The sequence below is a fragment of the Labrus bergylta genome, chromosome 16 (assembly GCF_963930695.1).
Source record: "Labrus bergylta chromosome 16, fLabBer1.1, whole genome shotgun sequence".
In the NCBI taxonomy this organism is placed as follows: domain Eukaryota; kingdom Metazoa; phylum Chordata; class Actinopteri; order Labriformes; family Labridae; genus Labrus; species Labrus bergylta.
The window spans coordinates 25,373,114-25,391,408 of record NC_089210.1 but is presented as its reverse complement, the minus strand read 5'-3'; the positions used below and the strand labels follow the sequence as shown (position 1 = coordinate 25,391,408).

Here is an 18,295-nt window from a genome sequence, read left to right as displayed (position 1 = left end):
ATAATGTGATACAAGACTGCCTGTTTTCTGTCTTCATGGAGAACATGGCTTTAAGCTCATGTAGTAAAGCATCCAACTAGTATTTCTATGATATACAAGTTTAAAGCCACATATCGTCGTCTTAAAAAATGTAAATTCGTTTCGCCTTTTGGAGTAATGTGTCGAGCTCTGTGAGAGTTACTGTAGCAGATGGAAAGTAATTGTTTTTGCTGTGCACATGTGTGTATGTAGAATAAGGCTGGAGCTGTCCCTGGGGAAGTTATACTTCTCTTTGTACCGTTAATTATTGTCTTACTAGCTATATTCAGTTAGGCAAACCCAGAAAGCTTGGTTTCACATCTTCGCTAACTGACTGGAACTATTTAAACAACATGTTTGAAGGTGCGCGATTTATGAAACGTTAATCGGGTAAAACGTCAAAAACAAGTACGCACGTAGTCGTACTCTAAACATAACATGCAACATAGGTTGAGGTTTTTTTCCTGGCTTCAGATATTTCTGCAGTAATAATGCAGCTCTACGGTTTTTCTTGTAGAGCTGAGTGTTTTTGTGTTTCTTGACCTGCCTTTGACCTTAGGATATATTATGCTTATTAAAGAAAAACTTAATTCCAGAGAGTGTGGAAAAACCAATGGCATGCTTTTTAAAGATCTTTTGCTCTAATGAGTGTCGTTTTAAATCTAAGCATTGGAAGAAGAAAAAAAACAAAAGACAAAGAATCTCTTCGAGTGATCACATACTCGCTGCTGAAAATTTCTAGAAAATGTCACGACAACCTGTCCTGAAATTTCAACCTAGCAGACGGTTCAGTGGGTCTCAGGAGGCAGGCCATGACCTTAAAAAAAATCCTAAATCATAAATGCTTACAAGATATCCAAGATTGAGGGCAATGCAAAGTTGGACGCGATACTGACAATATGTGAACTTCATATCAAGGCTATGGATTGTTGGATGTAAGAACAGAGAATAATGAACTGGTGAGCAGAGAAGACTATGAAGCTGCCTCATTATCTGCAAGATGATTGCTGTAATTGGTTTTTCTTCTTCAGATCACCCGACTTCAAATGGAAATTTTATTTGTGGGCTGGCAGGAAAAAGTAGGGGTGAAATGTTTGGCCATTCCAGCACATCCTGAAATTAGATTTTTCAAAAACTTGAATCCTTTTAATTCATATTTAGGATTTATTTGTTGGTAAGGGTAGGAGCTGATATGAAGTTGGTGCAATAGCCCATAAAGATATGTTTCTATGAATGTTTACAGATAGCATCAATAATAACTTTTATTACAACCTTTTCAGGACTACTACACAATAATCAAAAATCCTATGGATATGGGAACAATCAAGAAAAGGCTTGAGAACAGTTACTACAGGAATGCCCAAGAATGTATTCAAGACTTCAACCAGATGTTTTCAAACTGCTACATATACAACAAGGTAACTAGTTATATACTGGAGCCGTTCTTGCATTAAAAATGTCAAGGATTCTGAAATTTGTCTGCTTTATCTCAATGTGTTTGTTTCCCTCCACAGCCTGGAGATGACATTGTTTTAATGGCTGAGGCTCTGGAGAAGGCTTTCCTTCAAAAGATCACAGAAATGCCTCAGGAAGAAACAGAGATTGTTGTCATGACAGGGAAGGGACGTGGCAGGGGCCGAAGGGATGCAGGTATGTGGTATACCTTTTTGTATCTATGACACATTTGTTGTCACCACAAGCTGTTTTTGAGCTTAACTCTGTGAATGGGATGTTTGTCCTGGTGTTATGTTTTCTCACCTAGGTCTGAACTTAAAACCTGGGGCCATCATGGATGCATCGTCCACGACTCCTCAAACACGCGGTCTGTCAAATCTCTCAGCACCACCCCAAATCAGAGCACCAGTGCAGGGTCCGCCTTCACTACCTCCCCAGCCTTTGATGCAGGCCATGCCAACCCTAGTGCCCCCAATGTTGTCAAGCCATGCGCCACAGCTTGGCGCTCCCTACTCCCTGGGCCAATCAGACTGTGCTCCCCAAGTTCCCATCATGACTTCTGTGCCTCCCCCTGCTCAGATTGTCCTTCCCCCAGCATCCATCCAGAGCCCTGCCCCCATGCTGCAGAACTCTATAACTATGACCAAAGTAAGTATGACCAATACAGGGAAATAGGCATGGGTAGTCAGGCACATTTTTTGACCATGCTTGCAAGAATTAAAAAGTTGTGTTTAAGTTTCAGCATCTCATTCTTATCACAACCTTGCTTGCACTTATGCTAAATGTTCTGCTTTCTTCATATTACACTTATCTAGCAAAGAAAGAGCCAGAAAAGGAAAGCAGACACTACAACTCCCACAGCGAATGACCAACTGAGTGAGTCTTCACCAGCAGAGTCTAAATCTGGGAAGACGCTGCCCAGGCGAGAGAGTACCCGACCTACAAAACTTCTAAAGAAGGAAGCTCCAGACTCCCAGCATCAAATAGGCACTGGGATAGGACTGGGTGCACCTAGTGGAGGTCATAGCCCAAAACCACAGGATCAACTGGGATACTGCGCAAGCTTGGTTAGGGACATGCTGTCCAAGAAGCATGCTGCTTATGCCTGGCCTTTTTACTCACCTGTTGACGTGGATGCACTGGGACTACATGATTATCATGAAATCATTAAACATCCAATGGACCTCAGCTCCATCAAGGTGTGTTGAATAGTTTGTCAACAGTATCACAAAACAATAGGAGAGAGGGTTTTCTGTCACTGCAAGTATTTAATATTCTTGTTTTGTTCCATAGGCTAAGTTGGAGAACAGGCAATACCGGGAACCCCAGGAGTTTGCTGCTGATGTACGATTAATGTTTTCTAACTGCTACAAGTATAATCCACCAGACCATGAGGTGGTAGCTATGGCACGGAAGCTACAGGTAAATGTTTTCTCGGATGCAAACAATGTTGGGCATGGTGGGCAGTTCATCTATGTAGACTTGAATCAATCTTGTTAAAAGACAAAAAAGTGTTTAGCCATCAGGATTTGTATTGTTTGTCTTGTATTAAGGGGAAGACCTGTATCTCAGAATTTTTTATTATTTTATGGGTCTCGAGCATCAATTAAACTCTAACTTGCAAATCCTCACTCTCAGAGACAAATGAGCTAATTTGCCGTAATTAAAGAGAGAAAGGAGATGATTGGAGTGGGGGATGTTATGCAGGAAAGGCTCAAGGTCTGATTCGAACCTATGGGTGCTGAAATGTGGACTGCAGCTTTCGTACATTGGGCGCTACATAACTGCTAGGCTATCCGGGACCCATAATTTGTTTGAATTTAATTGTTTGCTAAATTTGTTTCTTTTACTAGAAAAATAAAGTAAACAATTATTTGTTGTATATGTTTATGTTTTTACTTGACCAGTATTTCTCAAACTAAAAATGTCCATACCAAAATATGTTTATTGCTGTAATGTCTTGACAGCTTTTTTATTTTTTGTGTCTAATTTTAGGATGTCTTTGAAATGCGCTTTGCCAAGATGCCAGATGAACCTGAGAGCAAGCCTCTCGTTTCTAACCCAGCCCCTAGTCTTCACCATCCTGCCCCTGTTAAGCCCCAGCCACCTCTCGCCCATGTCGCCTCGTCTTCAGACAGCTCCAGTGACTCGTCTTCCGAATCTGAATCTTCAACAGATGACTCTGAAGAGGAAAGAGCTCAGAGATTGGCTGAGCTTCAGGAACAGGTCAGTGAGTAGCTAAGTAAGGTGGTGGGGGCAAACTTGTGTTCCGTTCCTTGTCTTTCAATGTTGAGAACTAGTCTCTTCTCTTGACACAGTTGAAAGCTGTCCACGAGCAGCTGGCTGCCCTGTCCCAACCACAAGCCAGCAAACCAAAGCGAAAAGAGAAGGAAAAAAAGGATAAGAAAAAAGACAAGTATAAGAAGAAAGGGGGCATGCCTGGCCTTATAGACGAGATCCAGGATGTTACACCTGTTCCACAGCTGTCCAAGAAGACAAAGACCAATAACAATAACATCAAAGAAGTTGTACCCAAGAAGAAACCCAGGTACATATTTCTCTTGTACTTTCTCCATGTTGTGCAGTTAGGAGCAGCTTGAGTTTGCACAATTCATTATTACCCTTTCTTAATTTGGTGTCCACCTTGTTGTGTTTTTCTGTTTATATGTGTAATTTTGGGGATATTTCCAAGTTGAAGATATTTGCATACAGTTTTTTTTATTGTCTAACGTAGGGCAATTTGTTGATTTCTTACAGTTTATGGTGCATTCTTCGCTAGGTGGTCTTCAATATGCTATTTCAACTATAAAGTTAAAAATGTGTGTTAAGTTGTATAACACTTAGGGCTTTGTTTTTAGATGTGTGTATAACTTTTCACTTTTTTTTTTACTTATAAAAACATACTATTTTACATATTATTATATTTTTTTTCTTGTAGTAAAAAGGAAGGGATGAAAATCAACCATCCCTCCAACCTACAGCCAATTCCCAGCCTAGAAGACGACCTGGTGGGAGCTGGGTCATCTGTTTCGGGGGAAAAGTGCAAGCCTATGACATACGAGGAGAAGAGGCAGCTTAGCTTGGACATCAACAAGCTTCCGGGTGACAAGCTTGGCCGTGTAGTGCATATCATCCAGTCCAGAGAGCCTTCACTAAAAAATTCAAACCCAGATGAGATTGAGATTGACTTTGAGACACTGAAGCCTTCCACTCTACGTGAACTTGAGAGATATGTCTCTACCTGTCTTCGCAAGAAGAAAAAAGTTGCAGGTTAGCCACTTTAGGACACTTTACTTTTACTTTGTTTGAACACTGTTGTGTGTGATTATCTAGTTTAACAAGCTATTTGATACTTTGTTGTGGAAGTGCATTGACCCAAAGTGTTTGTTTTTTTGCAGTTGAGAAGCCTTTGGAGTCCATGGCTACATCCAAAAAAGTTGGATCCTCCTCAGAGAGTAGTGGCTCCAGCACAGATAGTGAAGCAGAGGGCACAGGTGACGTGGTGTTAATTTCGTCTTCTTAAATACCCATGTTCAGAAGCAGGATTTTATGTGACTAATCTTAATTTTTCTTTCTTTTTTCAGGAATGATAAAGCAGCAGAAGAAGAAGAGTCAGTCTGTGAAGGATGGGAAGAAGACGCATTCTCACGTTCAGAGTGGCCCTGCTCAGATGGGACTTCATTCCCAAGCTGCAGGACTTCAGTCCAACAGTCAGTTAAAACACCTTCAGCAACAGCATCAACCATCTCCTGCAGGCTTTATTGTACCCCCTGTAGCTGCCCTGGAGTCTTCACAGTTACTGGAGACTAGCTTTGAGTCCCTGCCACCTTTTGGACAGCCTCTCATGCATCTATCCCACCACACAGGCAACTCTTCCTCACCTGCACCACCACATCTCAACACTCACTCTGCTGGGCCAGTGTCTCCTGAGACCCACCCCTTCCTCAACCAGCATCCCATCCTAACATCTCCAGGTAAAACTTTATGCAGGATACTGAACATTTGATCAAGTACTTATGGCTACATTGTTTCTCTAGGTGTACCTGAAAAAGAAAAGTATCATGGCTCCTACAAAGTCAACCAGTCCCCATTTGATTTTCTGCACATAATGTGATAAATATCAAAACAGATTACTTGATACTTTTAAGCTTTTGTGATGGCCAATTTCAGCATCTTGCAGGTCTTTTTTGAGCCATTTATACCTTGTATGGATAGGGCAGTAGATAGCCACAGGAAACATAGGGAGCAGAGAGTGAAATTTAAAAAAATACACTTTGGTTTTCATTTTTAACTTTCAGTAACCTACAGCATCTATGAAAACTCACATCACACCCAATCTGTTGAATTGGCACTTTTTAATGTCAGAGTTTTTGTTCTTTACAGAGAATATGGTGTAATAACCTGCAATACAACATTGCCTTATACTATGGAAAACTAATCCTTACAGGACAGAACATTTTTATTAACTCCTTAAACATTTTCAACAAAAAATAACCTTTAACTTACACATACAAATGCTTCAAATTTGACTTTTGTTTTTTTCCCCCCACAAACACAGCTAAATCTCACGTGGGAAGAGAATTCTTTAAATACAAATTTGTATTTATTTATTGTCTTTGTTTCTTCTTTCATCCCTAGCCTTGCACAGTACCATGCCTCAGCAGCCTTCTCGACCTAGTCACAAGGCAGCCCCACTTCATCCCAAACCCCCTCAGCAGCAACCAACAACTCCCCAACAGCAGCCAACCCTGCAGCAGCCGCAGCCGCAACAACAGCAACAACAGCAACAACAGCAACAACAGCAACAACAGCAACAACAACAACAACAACAACAACAACAACAACAACAACAACAACAACAGCAGCAGCAGCAGCAGCTTCAGCCCCAGCCCCAGCCTCAACCTCCGCAGCACCAGCTCTCTTCTCAGATCCTCCACCCTCCTCAACCCCTTCACCAGCGGCCCATGTCCCCTCCAACACTCACACCCCAGGGCTTGCTGTCTTCCCAACCTCCCCAGATGCTGCTTGAGGATGACGAAGAGCCAGGGTCTACAACACCTATGAACCAAGTACAATTATACCTGCAGCAGTTCCAGCAAGCCCGCCAGCCTCAGCAGTCCATGCAGTCGCTACAGGTGCAGGCTCGTCAGCAACAGCAGCAACAAATACAACCCCAGCCAGGACAGGCTTCTCTTCTACAATCTGTTCAGGCACAATCGCAACTCTCCTCCCAACCCACACTGCCTCTTCCCCAGCTTCCTGTTCAGTCCCAGGCTCAACCAGCCCCATCACATCAGGCACCATCCCAACACATGCCTCTGCACCAAGCCCGCCACATGCAGCACGTTCAGCAGCAACCACAGCAGCTTAACTACCAGCAGGGTCCTGGACTAGCTGGTCAGTCCCAGGGATCACAACACAAGGTATCCATGCCCACCAACAAAGCACAGCAGATCATCCAACAGCAACCAGAACAGCCCTCCCCTCGCATGACCAAGGCAGACCCTTACAACACCGGTGAGTCTGGGAAGATGAGGAAAAAGGTTTTTGTAGAGGTAAAACTGCTGTTGTAAAATAACATTATGTCAGCCTAAGTTTTACTCACCTCCTTTGTCTTGACAGGTAACGTAAGGGACAACCCTTCCCCTCTAATGATGCATTCCCCACAACTCCCTCAGTACCCACCTGTCTCTCACCATTCTCCCCCTCACAACATGCAGTCCAAAAAGGTGAGAAATTGAAAACAGGCATGTTAAAACATAGCACTAGCTCCGCACTTAATGTTCCCCCTAAATAATATGTTTCTTGTAATGCAGCAGAGGGCCCCTGGAAGTCAAGGTGGATTAAAAGAGGACAAACGTCCTCTATCACCAGTGATGAGAGGGGAGCCATTTAACCCTGCAATGAGACCAGAACATCACAAACATCCTGATTGCAAGCCTTCTCAACCAAGCCATGGCCAACAAAGTAAGTAACGAGACGTCTTTTTTTGTTTCTTCTTCTTCCTGGCTTCTGTGGATGAAATGCATATTAAGAAGCTGCACGTGATATTGAGCTTTGTCTGTTTGTATTTGTCCTTGTTTTGAGAAGATGTGAAGTCCATGGACAGCTCGCGACCTGTCATCCGGTCCTCTGAGCCCAGTGGCCCACCCTCCTCACTGCAAAACAAGGATAAGTTCAAGCAAGAATCCAAGGCCCCCGTTTCCTCCAAAAAAGTACAAGTAGGTGTAATAGTAACTTTTTTAAAGTGTCTCCTCTTGGGCATGAAAATAACTTTGAAATAAAAAATAATGTGCTCTTTCAGTTATTATTATCTGTCCTTTATTTGATTAAATCTTTAAATCTTTTTTTATTTTTTTGCAAATAGATTATTGACTATTTTCCTGTCTGTGTGTGTGCTTTTTTAGGATGTAAAACTGAAGAATATGGGCTCATGGGCAAGTCTGGCACAAAAGTCCACATCTACGCCTTTATCTGCGGTGAAGTCATCGAGTGACAGCTTTGAGCAGTTCCGTCGTGCTGCCCGGGAGAAAGAGGAGAGGGAGAAAGCCCTTAAGGCCCAAGCCGAGCAGGCGGAAAAAGACAGACTACGGAGAGAGCAGGATAAACTACGGTAAGAGTGGCTAGAAGAGTGGGGAAAAAATATTTAGATAACTGCAATGTTTCCCTCATAAGTACCGGTAATTCAGTTGTTTTGAAGAAATCAGCCTTTATTTCAGTTGTTGTGTATTTGCTCAACATAATTAGTTATGAGGCAAATACAATATGTAGGTTTACAGCAATCCATGCCATAAAGAGCAGTTTAAAAGAAGAGAGCCTTCCCCTGTAGAAGAGTAAATGCTCTTCAGACAGAGACGTATGGCTTGTGAATCGAGGATCTGTTTATTTCTCTCGGAGCAGTTCTTTTATAACATCCCAATCATCCTTTTATGGGCAATCAACACACTGAGCAATTACAACATCTGTGCTATATAAAGACCATGTCCTAGAAGTTTCCTGGACAGACAACTGTCTCTTAACAGGAAAGTGTGTGTATGTGTGTCTTGTGTACCAGAACATGATATTATGACTTGGCTAAATTCAGAGGTTAGATACTTATTGGTTTGTGCCTGTTGCTGTCCAGATTGTGTGTTTCTGTTATGATTCAACCTTTCAAACTACAACACCCCTCGCATGCCTTGTCACTTCTACCAGCAAGAAGGGTTCATCTAACTATTATAATAACTCATTAGAAAGATTAGATTGATTCAGAGCTTCAACTGGTTTAAAGCACTGCCTCAGTACTTATATAGCTCTGGTCTTTGACCACTCAAAGAGCTTTTACACTACATGCCACCTTCACACCATGTTCACACACTGATGGTGATGCTGCTTTGCTTTGTAAAATTACAGTCTGTTTTAACTTATTCCATTCTTACACATTCTTGTGCGGCTGGCTGATGGCATCAGGAGCAATCTGGGGTTTAGTGTCAAGGAGAGTTCAATATGTAGACTGCAGCAGTCGGGACTGAACCGCCAATATTCCAATTGAAAGACAACCTACCTACCCACTAAACCACAGTCGCCCCCATTATGAATTAAAAACAAAAATATCTCATAATAAAATCAGACCAAAGAAACCCTGGGTGATAAGATGATGCACTATGCCCTCTAGTGGCTGTATTGTTGAGCACAGCAGGTGTCGTTTCAGACAGCACGAACCAGACGAAGTTAGCTAAATGGTTTATAAACCTGGAGATAAAAACAAAAACATTACGAGTTGTTTGGCTTCACATGGTGTAACTCTTTTTGTGCTGAATGTATTTTATTTTATTTTTTTCAGAGGTAGAGATGATGATGACGTCATAGAGCCAAGCAGAAGGGTGCATGAGGAGCCACGCAGGCGTCCGGAGCAGCACATCCAAGCTCCTTCACAACAACAACAGCAGCAGCAGCAGCAGCAGCAGCAGCAGGAGCCCCAGCCGACCCCCATTCAGCAACCTCCTCAACCTCCCACACCACCTCAGCCCTCTGCTCAGAACCCACTAGATGAGCAGAGAGAACAAGCACGTCGCAGAGAGCAGGAGAGGAGAAGGCAAGAAGCGGTGAGATGATTATCTTTGAAAATATTAAACAGCAGCAGGCATCATACTTGATTAAAAATAACTCAAAGAGTCACATCTATGCACCATATATTTAAATCTCAATTTAAACATGTGCTAAATTAAATCACATTTTCAGGTTATTTATAGCTGTATGAGAAATTTTAGAACATGATGATTCAAGGATTTTTTTTTTTGTTCCTTCTCTCTCCAGAGGGCAGCAACTATTGACATGAATTTCCAAAGTGACTTAATGGCTATCTTTGAGGAGAACCTGTTTTGAAGAGAAGAGCTACTGAAACGTAACTGCAAAAAAAAAAAAAAAATCTTGGATTATGTAAACTTCCTCTGAATAGAGATTTGGTGACCATGAACCACAGAGAGACACTGACTGTATGTGGATGTGACGGGCCGTGAGTACAAAATGTCACATCTTGCCCCAGTGGACTGAAGACAAATGGGGATCATCTCAATGTTTTGGATGTCATTTCTTGGGATTTTGGCATTGCCTGCCTGATATCTCGTGACAGGAGAAAGAGGACCCCTGTTGGCACAGTTGCCTTTCTTACACTTGCTTCTTCTAGTGTTTGTGGGCACAACAATATTTTACAAGAGTAAAGACATCCCAATATCTATAAAAATGCTCTGATAATGTACTGACAGACTGCGCAGAGGTGTTTTAAAACTGCCAGATGTCTGAGGATGTGAAGAAGACTGGTCTTTTTATGTTCTGTTTTGTTTTTATGGTTGTACATGAACACATGACATGGTCGGGGTGGGGGGTGGTCAGCTTCCATACTGTAAATCATGTATATTTCTCAGTAGAGAAGGTACAATTTGCCTTACACTTGTTTCTAAAACAGACCATTATGTTCTGTGGCCTGCACACATGGATAAACCAATAACATTTACAGCCTGGAGAAGGAGCAGTGCAGAAACTTTTTTTCATCAAGTATCTACTGTAAAGAAGTATTTTCTTATACTACAATAACTGTTTATTTAGGATCTTTCTCTTTTCCTCTGTAGGTCTTTGAATCCTCACACCAACACACTCCGCCACCTATGTCTATGCCAAACAACCCATTCTCTTTTATGCTAAAGTACTTTTCCTAAAACAAGATAGGTAGCTAATGACAAAACCAACCCTGAATATATGCATTATCATAGTTTAATCGAGTATTTATCATAAACAGAATAAAGTTTTCATCCTTCTTTGTGTTTTTAATTTAAAGCTACAACAGGAACTTGTTAGCCGAAGAAGGGAAAGGTCCAGCTGTTTCTGGGCTCTAGTTTCAATAGGACTTCACTAAAAGTGTTGCACCATTTATCGTATTAAACTTCTGAGACATAATGTTTGAAATGTCCATATCATTGGTGTGTTCAATACTGGATTAGTTTTGTTTTGAGTAGGCGGGCTGCCCCTTGGTGTTCCCCCTTTGTGCACTCTGCTTGTTGACATTTGATGAAAACCCTCAAGTTAACCAGTGTGTCAAAGGCAGGATGGGGATACTAGGGGCAATAAGATACAAGACTTAAAACCTTTATGTTTTTACTCGAATCAGATTTTGAAAACGTGACGAACAGAGCTCCAGTTTCCTTTTCCCCATCAAATTGTCATCGAGTCCACTGAGTGCACACTGTCAACAGTATAAAATAAAAAGACAAACAATTTCAAAAGTTAGGAAGCGGAAAATGTTGAAAAAACACGTTTGATTTTTATCTTTGTTCTTGTTCGATAATAGTGGATGTGAGTTCTAATTCTGTTTTTAGAGACATTGTTTCGACCGGGGATGGGTTGAAATCTGAATGCATCTCGTCCTCTTCACTTGTCTCTCTTGGTGTTTTTCTCCAGTGCCTGTATTGTATTGCAATTCTCGTTGGCTTATATTACACTTGAAGGGAGTAAAGAAAGGGGTGAGTCAGGACGGTTGGTGTAATATTTGAACAGGGAGCGAGATTTTTGGAAGAGTTTGTGTAAAAAGAAAAAACAATAAAAAAAAAAAGGAAAAGAACAGCATTTTATATTCTACCCGTTGACAATATTCGGGTTTTAAATTTAGTTTAGCTGGACTTCTATGAGTGTAATCCCCTGACAACTTCTTTCTCTGTTTGTTCAATCAGCAGGTTTTAGGTAGATATGTTTCAGCGTTGCCACACTAGCGTTTAAGTCTGGTCTGTGAGTGTGACTTTGTAAATTTGGAAGGCTGTGTGACTGCGTGTGTTTGTTTTGTTTCAGTTTTTTTAAGTGTGTGGTTCAGGGAGGCATGTTCCCCGATGTAGATAAGCATTCTATTGATGAAGAGAATAAACAGATAAACAGTACTTCAGGAGAACTTGTTTCTGTGCTTAAGTCACCTTTTTAATTTCTATGAAGTCCACCATATATATGAGTATAGAATTTTTAATATTAGACTGGTTTTGGAAGGGTTAATAAACAACTTCATTCCTGTTTAGCCCTTTTTTCCCCCCTTTTCACAATAACTGTTGGACATAATGTGCCATGAGTTCCACAGAGAATGTGCTGACCCGCAGCTCAGCCCAGAGTTTGCTTTATTCAGGTATTTTATTTTGTGTTCAATTTGTTCTGTTTTGGGGGTTTTGTTGAAACATTTTCCTCGATCATTGTTTGGTATGTGAGTGGTCTATCGAGGTCTCTGGTTCAGTCTGTTATGATCATTGAATAAACTCATCTGTTTTATAGAAAATAAAAAATAAACTAAATTCTGCCTTTGTCTTGTTTTATGTAAAACGCCTCCTGAAAAGTGTATCTTACTTGCCTCCATTTACAATATACTAAATGAGTGTTTATTTTTGTTATTGTCAGATCAGTTGTATACTGTCTGCTTGCACCACAGTTACATGTCTAACTTTAATGTGTTATTAGCAAGTGATGACTTGCATTACACCTTTTTATTAACTTTTTGTGTTTCAGTCTCCTTCAGCAATGTTTTTTAGGTTTGCTTTATAAAATAATAGAATTTTATCAGACACAGCATTGCTTTAAGATTTTACAAGAGTTGACAATGTTGCAATAATATTTAATCTAATGCTAAATAAACAACAATTAATAAAGTTAATAAAACAAAAATAAAAAAAAAGGCTAAATAAAAGCCTTAATTCGCGTATTTTATTTATCAGTAGAGAGTCTGATTTGTTGGTTTTGGGGACAAAGCATCCTTTAGCATAATAGGCTTCTTTGTTTATTTTAGCCAGGGAAGTTTTTTAATAAGTGAAGTACTACTGCCCTCTTGTGGCCACATGGCCTAACTGTAGCAGGTTCGTTGTACGAGGTACTACAACTAAAGTCGAGGTAGCTTTTATGCAAAGCTTGAAACAGCTTGAAAAACATTAATACTTATGATAAATACTTTAAAATTAAGACATCAGGAAACAGCTTCTGCTAAATCTTACCATTGTCAGTTCAATAGGCCTACCATGTTTACTTCATAATGTGTGCACTAAGTCATAGGCTATATGTCATTCGACGTGTATGTTATGTATAATAACTATCCAGTTATTTTGGTTCGATTTTTATGGATTAAAAACGTCGTGATGATTGTGGTGCAAAACATTTTCACCACTAATTAAAAGTAGTAATTTACTACAGGGCAGCAGTCTTTCAGTCGGCGTTAAAGTCTGAATAATACAACTGTCCATCACATGCACTTTAACCAGGCTGTACTCTTATTAATGGAATAATACTTTGAAACGGTGCAGAAATCACGATTGTCTTTTGGCTCTGCAAGCTATGCTAGCAGGATTCCCGAACGGTAAGACGACATCTTTTATAGGAAACTCTCAGCGTGAAAAACAAAAGCGACAAAGAAAAGTTTAAATAAATAACACAGTAAATAAAGGGAGGGGAAAGCTTGCCCATTATCATCAGTATTTTAAACTAGTTTGTGGTTTTAACCATAGACTATAAATATTAAGGTTTTAAACTAAGCTTTTAAGGTTTATGGTGACCTACTGCCCTCTTGTGGCCAAATGGTTAAACTGCAGTATATTTAATTAGTCAAGTTAACTTAAATGCAAAGCTTGAAACGCACCAATTCTTAATGATGACTTTCAAATTAAGACAAGGTATCGGCTTCCGCTTAATATTAACTATGTTATTATGTAATAAAATATTGACTCAAAGCTTATGTAGAAACTCTTTTTATATCATGATATTCGATGAATGTTACATTTTAGGTTAAATAAAATGTATAAATAAAAACGAACTGCTGATTCTCCAGAGCACCAGAATCAAAACTAAAAACTTGATACAGACTAGAATAAGGCCATAATTTCCTTAGATATTGAAAATATAATGCTTTGAACACCTGTGTAAAAACTATCGTCTTTTGACTCTACCAGCTAGCTAGCCTGTGATACAGCCTAACCCAGGAAATACTTCAGGCGTAACAGAAATAAACACAAATCTTTTATCACTATTTAAGTAATTTCTTTGAAAAGAATAGTATGACATTTTTTCTATGTTTGTTTCTGTTGTTATAAAGATTGGTGACTTGAGTTCGAGTCATCACCGGAAGAGTTAGTTTTGCTTTACGTCTGCATTGTCGGAAAATTGACAAACTCAGTAGTGCAGCCCCAGTCTTGACCACCAGAGGGCGACAGGGCTTCAAAACCTAAAATATTTACAGTCCATGTTCAAAATTACAGATATTGGAAAAAAGTGGGTGGCCAAGGCGTCAACAAAGGTAACCTCTGCCTCATATCCCGCATTTATATTGCTTATACAGTGGAAACTAGTAACTCGGTTAATAAGCTCGAGTAATTACGCTTACATTTTAACTATTTTTTATTTAATGTATTTATTTTTAAACGACAGGGACAGTGGATATTAATCAACATTTCTGTAAATAAACCGGGGTTAGCCAAAAGGCTAGCTTTCATCTGTAGTCCCTTAGATTTTTAGAATAGGCTCACTATACTCTATCTAAAACATCAACAGAATCATGTGAATACCATCATCCGTATTAATGAAACCAATCGATTAATTTAAGTGTTGTAATGCAGAACCCCACTTTGGCCACCAGAGGGCAGTCGCGAGTCAACTCGATAGACTAAAATACTACTGACTGCTTTTGAAAATGAAATAGGGGAAGAAAGAGTTATGTTTTGTATCTTAGTAACACTGATGACACGTACTATCAAACTTGAGGTAAAAGAGGACAAAGCGTCGGTCTTCGGGTTCCGAAATTAGAGAAAACTTGTATTTTATCTTTGACAGTGAATACATAATAAAGCTCTTGAAAATTGTCACCGCCAGTATTTATAGGTTGGGTCTAGGCCTTTGTAACGTGCAAGTTATTGTTTTCAATCAATCTCATTCAGGGTGTGTCTGGGTTTTTATGTTTTTCCGCTTTCAAGTAACTCATTTAAATTAGCCTACTAAGTGTAATGAGAAAACATTTAAAGAGGCCAAAGTTTTGATAATGACTTTTTACTTTTGGCATACTTTCTTTAACCACTTCAGGAGTCTTCAGGAGGAACGTCTTACAGAAAGTTATTTAAATGAATGCAGTTTCTTATGATGACATTTTAAATACCGACAATGTTACTTTGAACACGACATTTTAGTATCCCAATCAAATCTCCCTTTAAAAGGCACAATCAATATCAAGCGACTGAGTGTGCGTGTATGTGTTTTCCGATTTTTCAGGCTGCAGATAAAGGCAGCACCGCTACCTGTCCGTCGACTCGTCGAGTGCAGCTGATCTGAGTGAAAATGATTTACAGGCGTCGAGTTGAAACTGTTCCGTCGCCTGGAAGCACAGAAGTGAGAGTAGCACAGATGAGAAGCTGTTTCATCAGCTTGTAACTCACACTTTTAATCCGAGCTGTCTGGATGGAGGAGACCCTAAAGACGCCGGTAGGTTTCAATTAATTCATTGTGATTTCTGTTTCTGGTGTTGAAAATATCCTGTCATCAGTAACTCATGTTTCAATGAAAGTTACCTTAAGTTAAGTTAAGTTCACTTTCACTAACATGGATCATCTTTTAGGCCTATATTTCTCATGTTGCTGCTCTAGATGTAGATTAACTTTATTTTTATTTTAAAGTTTTGGGTGGTTGGTTGAACTAAATGATGGATCTAAAGGTTTCACATTTTGAAATTACGATTCCAACTTCTATATCCTACAGCATTTTAAGATAACATAATTGATTGTTAATTGTCTACTGTTGATGTTTATCTTGTTCAGGGTCTCTTGAAAACACTGAAGCAGTGGGTGGAATGTAGGAGTATCTTGTTATGGGACAGCAAAAGTCATGACTCTCAAAATCAACAGATTAGCTTAATAATGTTGTGTTAATTAAATGCATATTTATAACAGGAAAAAAGAGTGTTTGATCATTACTTTGAAGTTATTCTGATATTCAGTTTAAAGTTACTTATTTGAGTTACAGGGAATGAAACTATCCTCAGACAACAGGAACATCATATCTAAACTTTTGTCTTGTTATATATCTGCAGTGATGGCCATAGAAAGTGGTGTGTGGAATACCTGTGACTACAGCCACAATGTCACCTTCTTCTACAACTTGGTGGGTAAGAAGATCAGCACAGTGTGGACACCGCGGGACTATGTGGTTCTTGGACTGGGCTTGACAGTATGTCTCATTGTAGTCCTGGCAAACCTGATGGTGATGGCAGCAATCTTCATGAACCACCGCTTCCACTTCCCCATCTATTATCTCCTTGGTAACATGGCTGCGGCAGACCTGTTTGCAGGCATCGCCTATGCCAACCTGATGCTGAACACTGGACCCTGGACCAGCACGCTCACAAAGGAGCAGTGGTACATCCGTGGGGCTTTGATTGACATCAGCCTCACAGCCTCTGTGGCTAATCTGCTAGCTGTGGCAGTGGAGCGCCACCAGACCATCATCACCATGCAGCTACACAGCACGATGACCAAGCGGCGTGTGGTGCTGCTGATAGTCTGCATCTGGGTCGTGAGTGTCATCATGGGCCTGGTGCCCTCGACTGTTTGGAACTGTGAGTGTGATCTGGAGGACTGCTCCACCGTCGCTCCCCTCTACAGTCGTCGCTTCCTCATTTTCTGGGCAGTTCTCAACCTGCTCACTTTCTTTATCATGGTGGCTGTGTACGCCCGCATCTTCATCTATGTGAGATATCAGAGCAGATACACATCTCAGCACTCCTCAGAGGCCCGGCACAGCCAGACCGTTGTCAACTTGATGAAAACTATCTCCATGGTTTTGGGTGAGATGTTGTTTGTGTGTTCATCTTCTGCTGTTTTTTGTCTGATTTAGTTTGTTATTAGTAAACTTCAAAATAAATACATTGAGCACCTTCTTCCCCAAAAGCACAGGTCTGTAAAAAAAAATATCTAAAAAATACAAGAGACACCATTTTGTTGATTTGTGATGCTTGATAACTTTGTCCTCTCACTTCTGCACAATCCAGTTTTGCAGCTTTAGCAGTGTTTCGTCATCGGATTACAGTCGGCCTTCTTAGTCAGACGCTTGTTTGGAATTTAAAGTGTTTCACAGTGAAGTGGAAATTTCTTGTTATAATCTTTATAGTCTTTGATTTCTTAATATCAATGTTTACTCACGGACATGAGTCGACATGAGCCTGAGCAGGCTAGGTACAAATCTTACTCATCCTTGGTGCATTTTGAGACAAGTGTCATGTTACATCCCTGCTTATGTCTAAGATTTCAAGTTAATTATTGTTGACTGTTTTCTGACTCATTCAAATGGGACATGTCTGCAGGCGCCTTTGTAATCTGCTGGACACCTGGCCTTATGACACTCTTACTGGACGGGCTGCTGGGTAAAGCCAGCCATGCCAATGCCTACGAGAAGTTCTGTTTGGTGATAGCGGAGTGCAACTCTCTGGTCAATCCGATCATCTATTCCCTGCGAGATGACGAGATGCGAAGCACCTTCGAGTGGATCCTTTGCTGCCTGTGTCGCAGCAGTGCTGGCCAGCAGAGGAAACACTCCCCTGTGGAGATTGCTTCACCACTGCCTGAGGTACAGAGTTTCATTATCCTTCAGGCTATTGACATTCAGTACAACAAACAAGCTGTAAAATGTTTGAGTTTATATGGTTTATACCCTTACTCACTGGACACTTCAGTCAGGCTGATCTCTGACTCTGAAAAGGCCAGTATTCTGATGTTTGATAAACTATCTCGCTGTAGGGTTTTTGTTCCTTACATTCCCTCTTTGTTGGTCATGCAGGTTTTTATTTAGCTAAATTATTCTGACACTATCAGCCACTGTACAGTGGCTTACACTGGAACAGAGCAATTCCTACTCAAGTCTTGTGTTCTTACTGTGGTGCATATAGTTACTCAATGTGGATTTTGTTACTAGTGATTGTAATAAATGGGTCCTTATTTACTTAATAGCCTAAATGTCCTTTACGTCATGTCACACTAATAAATGGTTTTGTCTGCAGGAGACTCTGGGCTGTGTGCAGAAGTCAGACGGTCAAGCTGCCTGTGTGGAAACAAACAATTAAGAGGACAGTTGGACGATGGCAGGGACATGATATCTGCAGGTCTACATTTACAGATCCTTGTTTTGTTTTTTTACTGTAATCTCTCATTGTGTAATGTTGACTTTTTGCTCTTCTGTGCAGAGAGAACTTTGGCCAAACATGTCTGCATTTCTAAATTGAATACAAAATGTATAAAGATGCATCTGTTGAAAGGCTGCAACTCATTGCACCTCTGGATTCATGATTTGCAGGTTG

The 18,295-nt window shown here is 40.4% G+C and overlaps 2 protein-coding genes across 7 annotated transcripts in view; both read left to right on the top strand.

Moving 5' to 3' along the window:
* brd4 (bromodomain containing 4) overlaps positions 1–12,275 on the top strand; it is a 29,769-nt gene extending 17,494 nt beyond the window's left edge. For 2 of the 6 annotated variants that reach the window (XM_065964368.1, XM_065964365.1), the window contains exons 3-19: positions 1,299–1,436; positions 1,533–1,668; positions 1,781–2,121; positions 2,289–2,672; positions 2,767–2,895; positions 3,469–3,699; positions 3,774–4,021; positions 4,412–4,743; positions 4,872–4,967; positions 5,058–5,447; positions 6,112–6,990; positions 7,096–7,202; positions 7,290–7,440; positions 7,564–7,694; positions 7,881–8,086; positions 9,296–9,557; positions 9,769–12,275. In XM_065964368.1, the coding sequence (XP_065820440.1) occupies positions 1,299–1,436; positions 1,533–1,668; positions 1,781–2,121; positions 2,289–2,672; positions 2,767–2,895; positions 3,469–3,699; positions 3,774–4,021; positions 4,412–4,743; positions 4,872–4,967; positions 5,058–5,447; positions 6,112–6,990; positions 7,096–7,202; positions 7,290–7,440; positions 7,564–7,694; positions 7,881–8,086; positions 9,296–9,557; positions 9,769–9,837 (4,230 nt within the window). In that variant the 3' untranslated portion in view covers positions 9,838–12,275. The remainder of the gene's footprint in view (positions 1–1,298; positions 1,437–1,532; positions 1,669–1,780; positions 2,122–2,288; positions 2,673–2,766; positions 2,896–3,468; positions 3,700–3,773; positions 4,022–4,411; positions 4,744–4,871; positions 4,968–5,057; positions 5,448–6,111; positions 6,991–7,095; positions 7,203–7,289; positions 7,441–7,563; positions 7,695–7,880; positions 8,087–9,295; positions 9,558–9,768) is intronic. The other 4 variants (XM_065964367.1, XM_065964369.1, XM_065964366.1 and 1 more) reach the window with 4 other exon arrangements.
* A 2,975-nt stretch (positions 12,276–15,250) lies between these two features.
* Positions 15,251–18,269, top strand: lpar2a (lysophosphatidic acid receptor 2a). The gene is made up of 4 exons (XM_020640877.3): positions 15,251–15,432; positions 16,037–16,789; positions 17,306–17,568; positions 17,999–18,269. Exons 2-4 carry the CDS (start codon positions 16,039–16,041, stop codon positions 18,059–18,061), a joined length of 1,077 nt encoding a protein of 358 aa, XP_020496533.1. The 5' UTR covers positions 15,251–15,432; positions 16,037–16,038; the 3' UTR covers positions 18,062–18,269.
* The last annotated feature ends 26 nt before the right edge of the window (positions 18,270–18,295 follow it).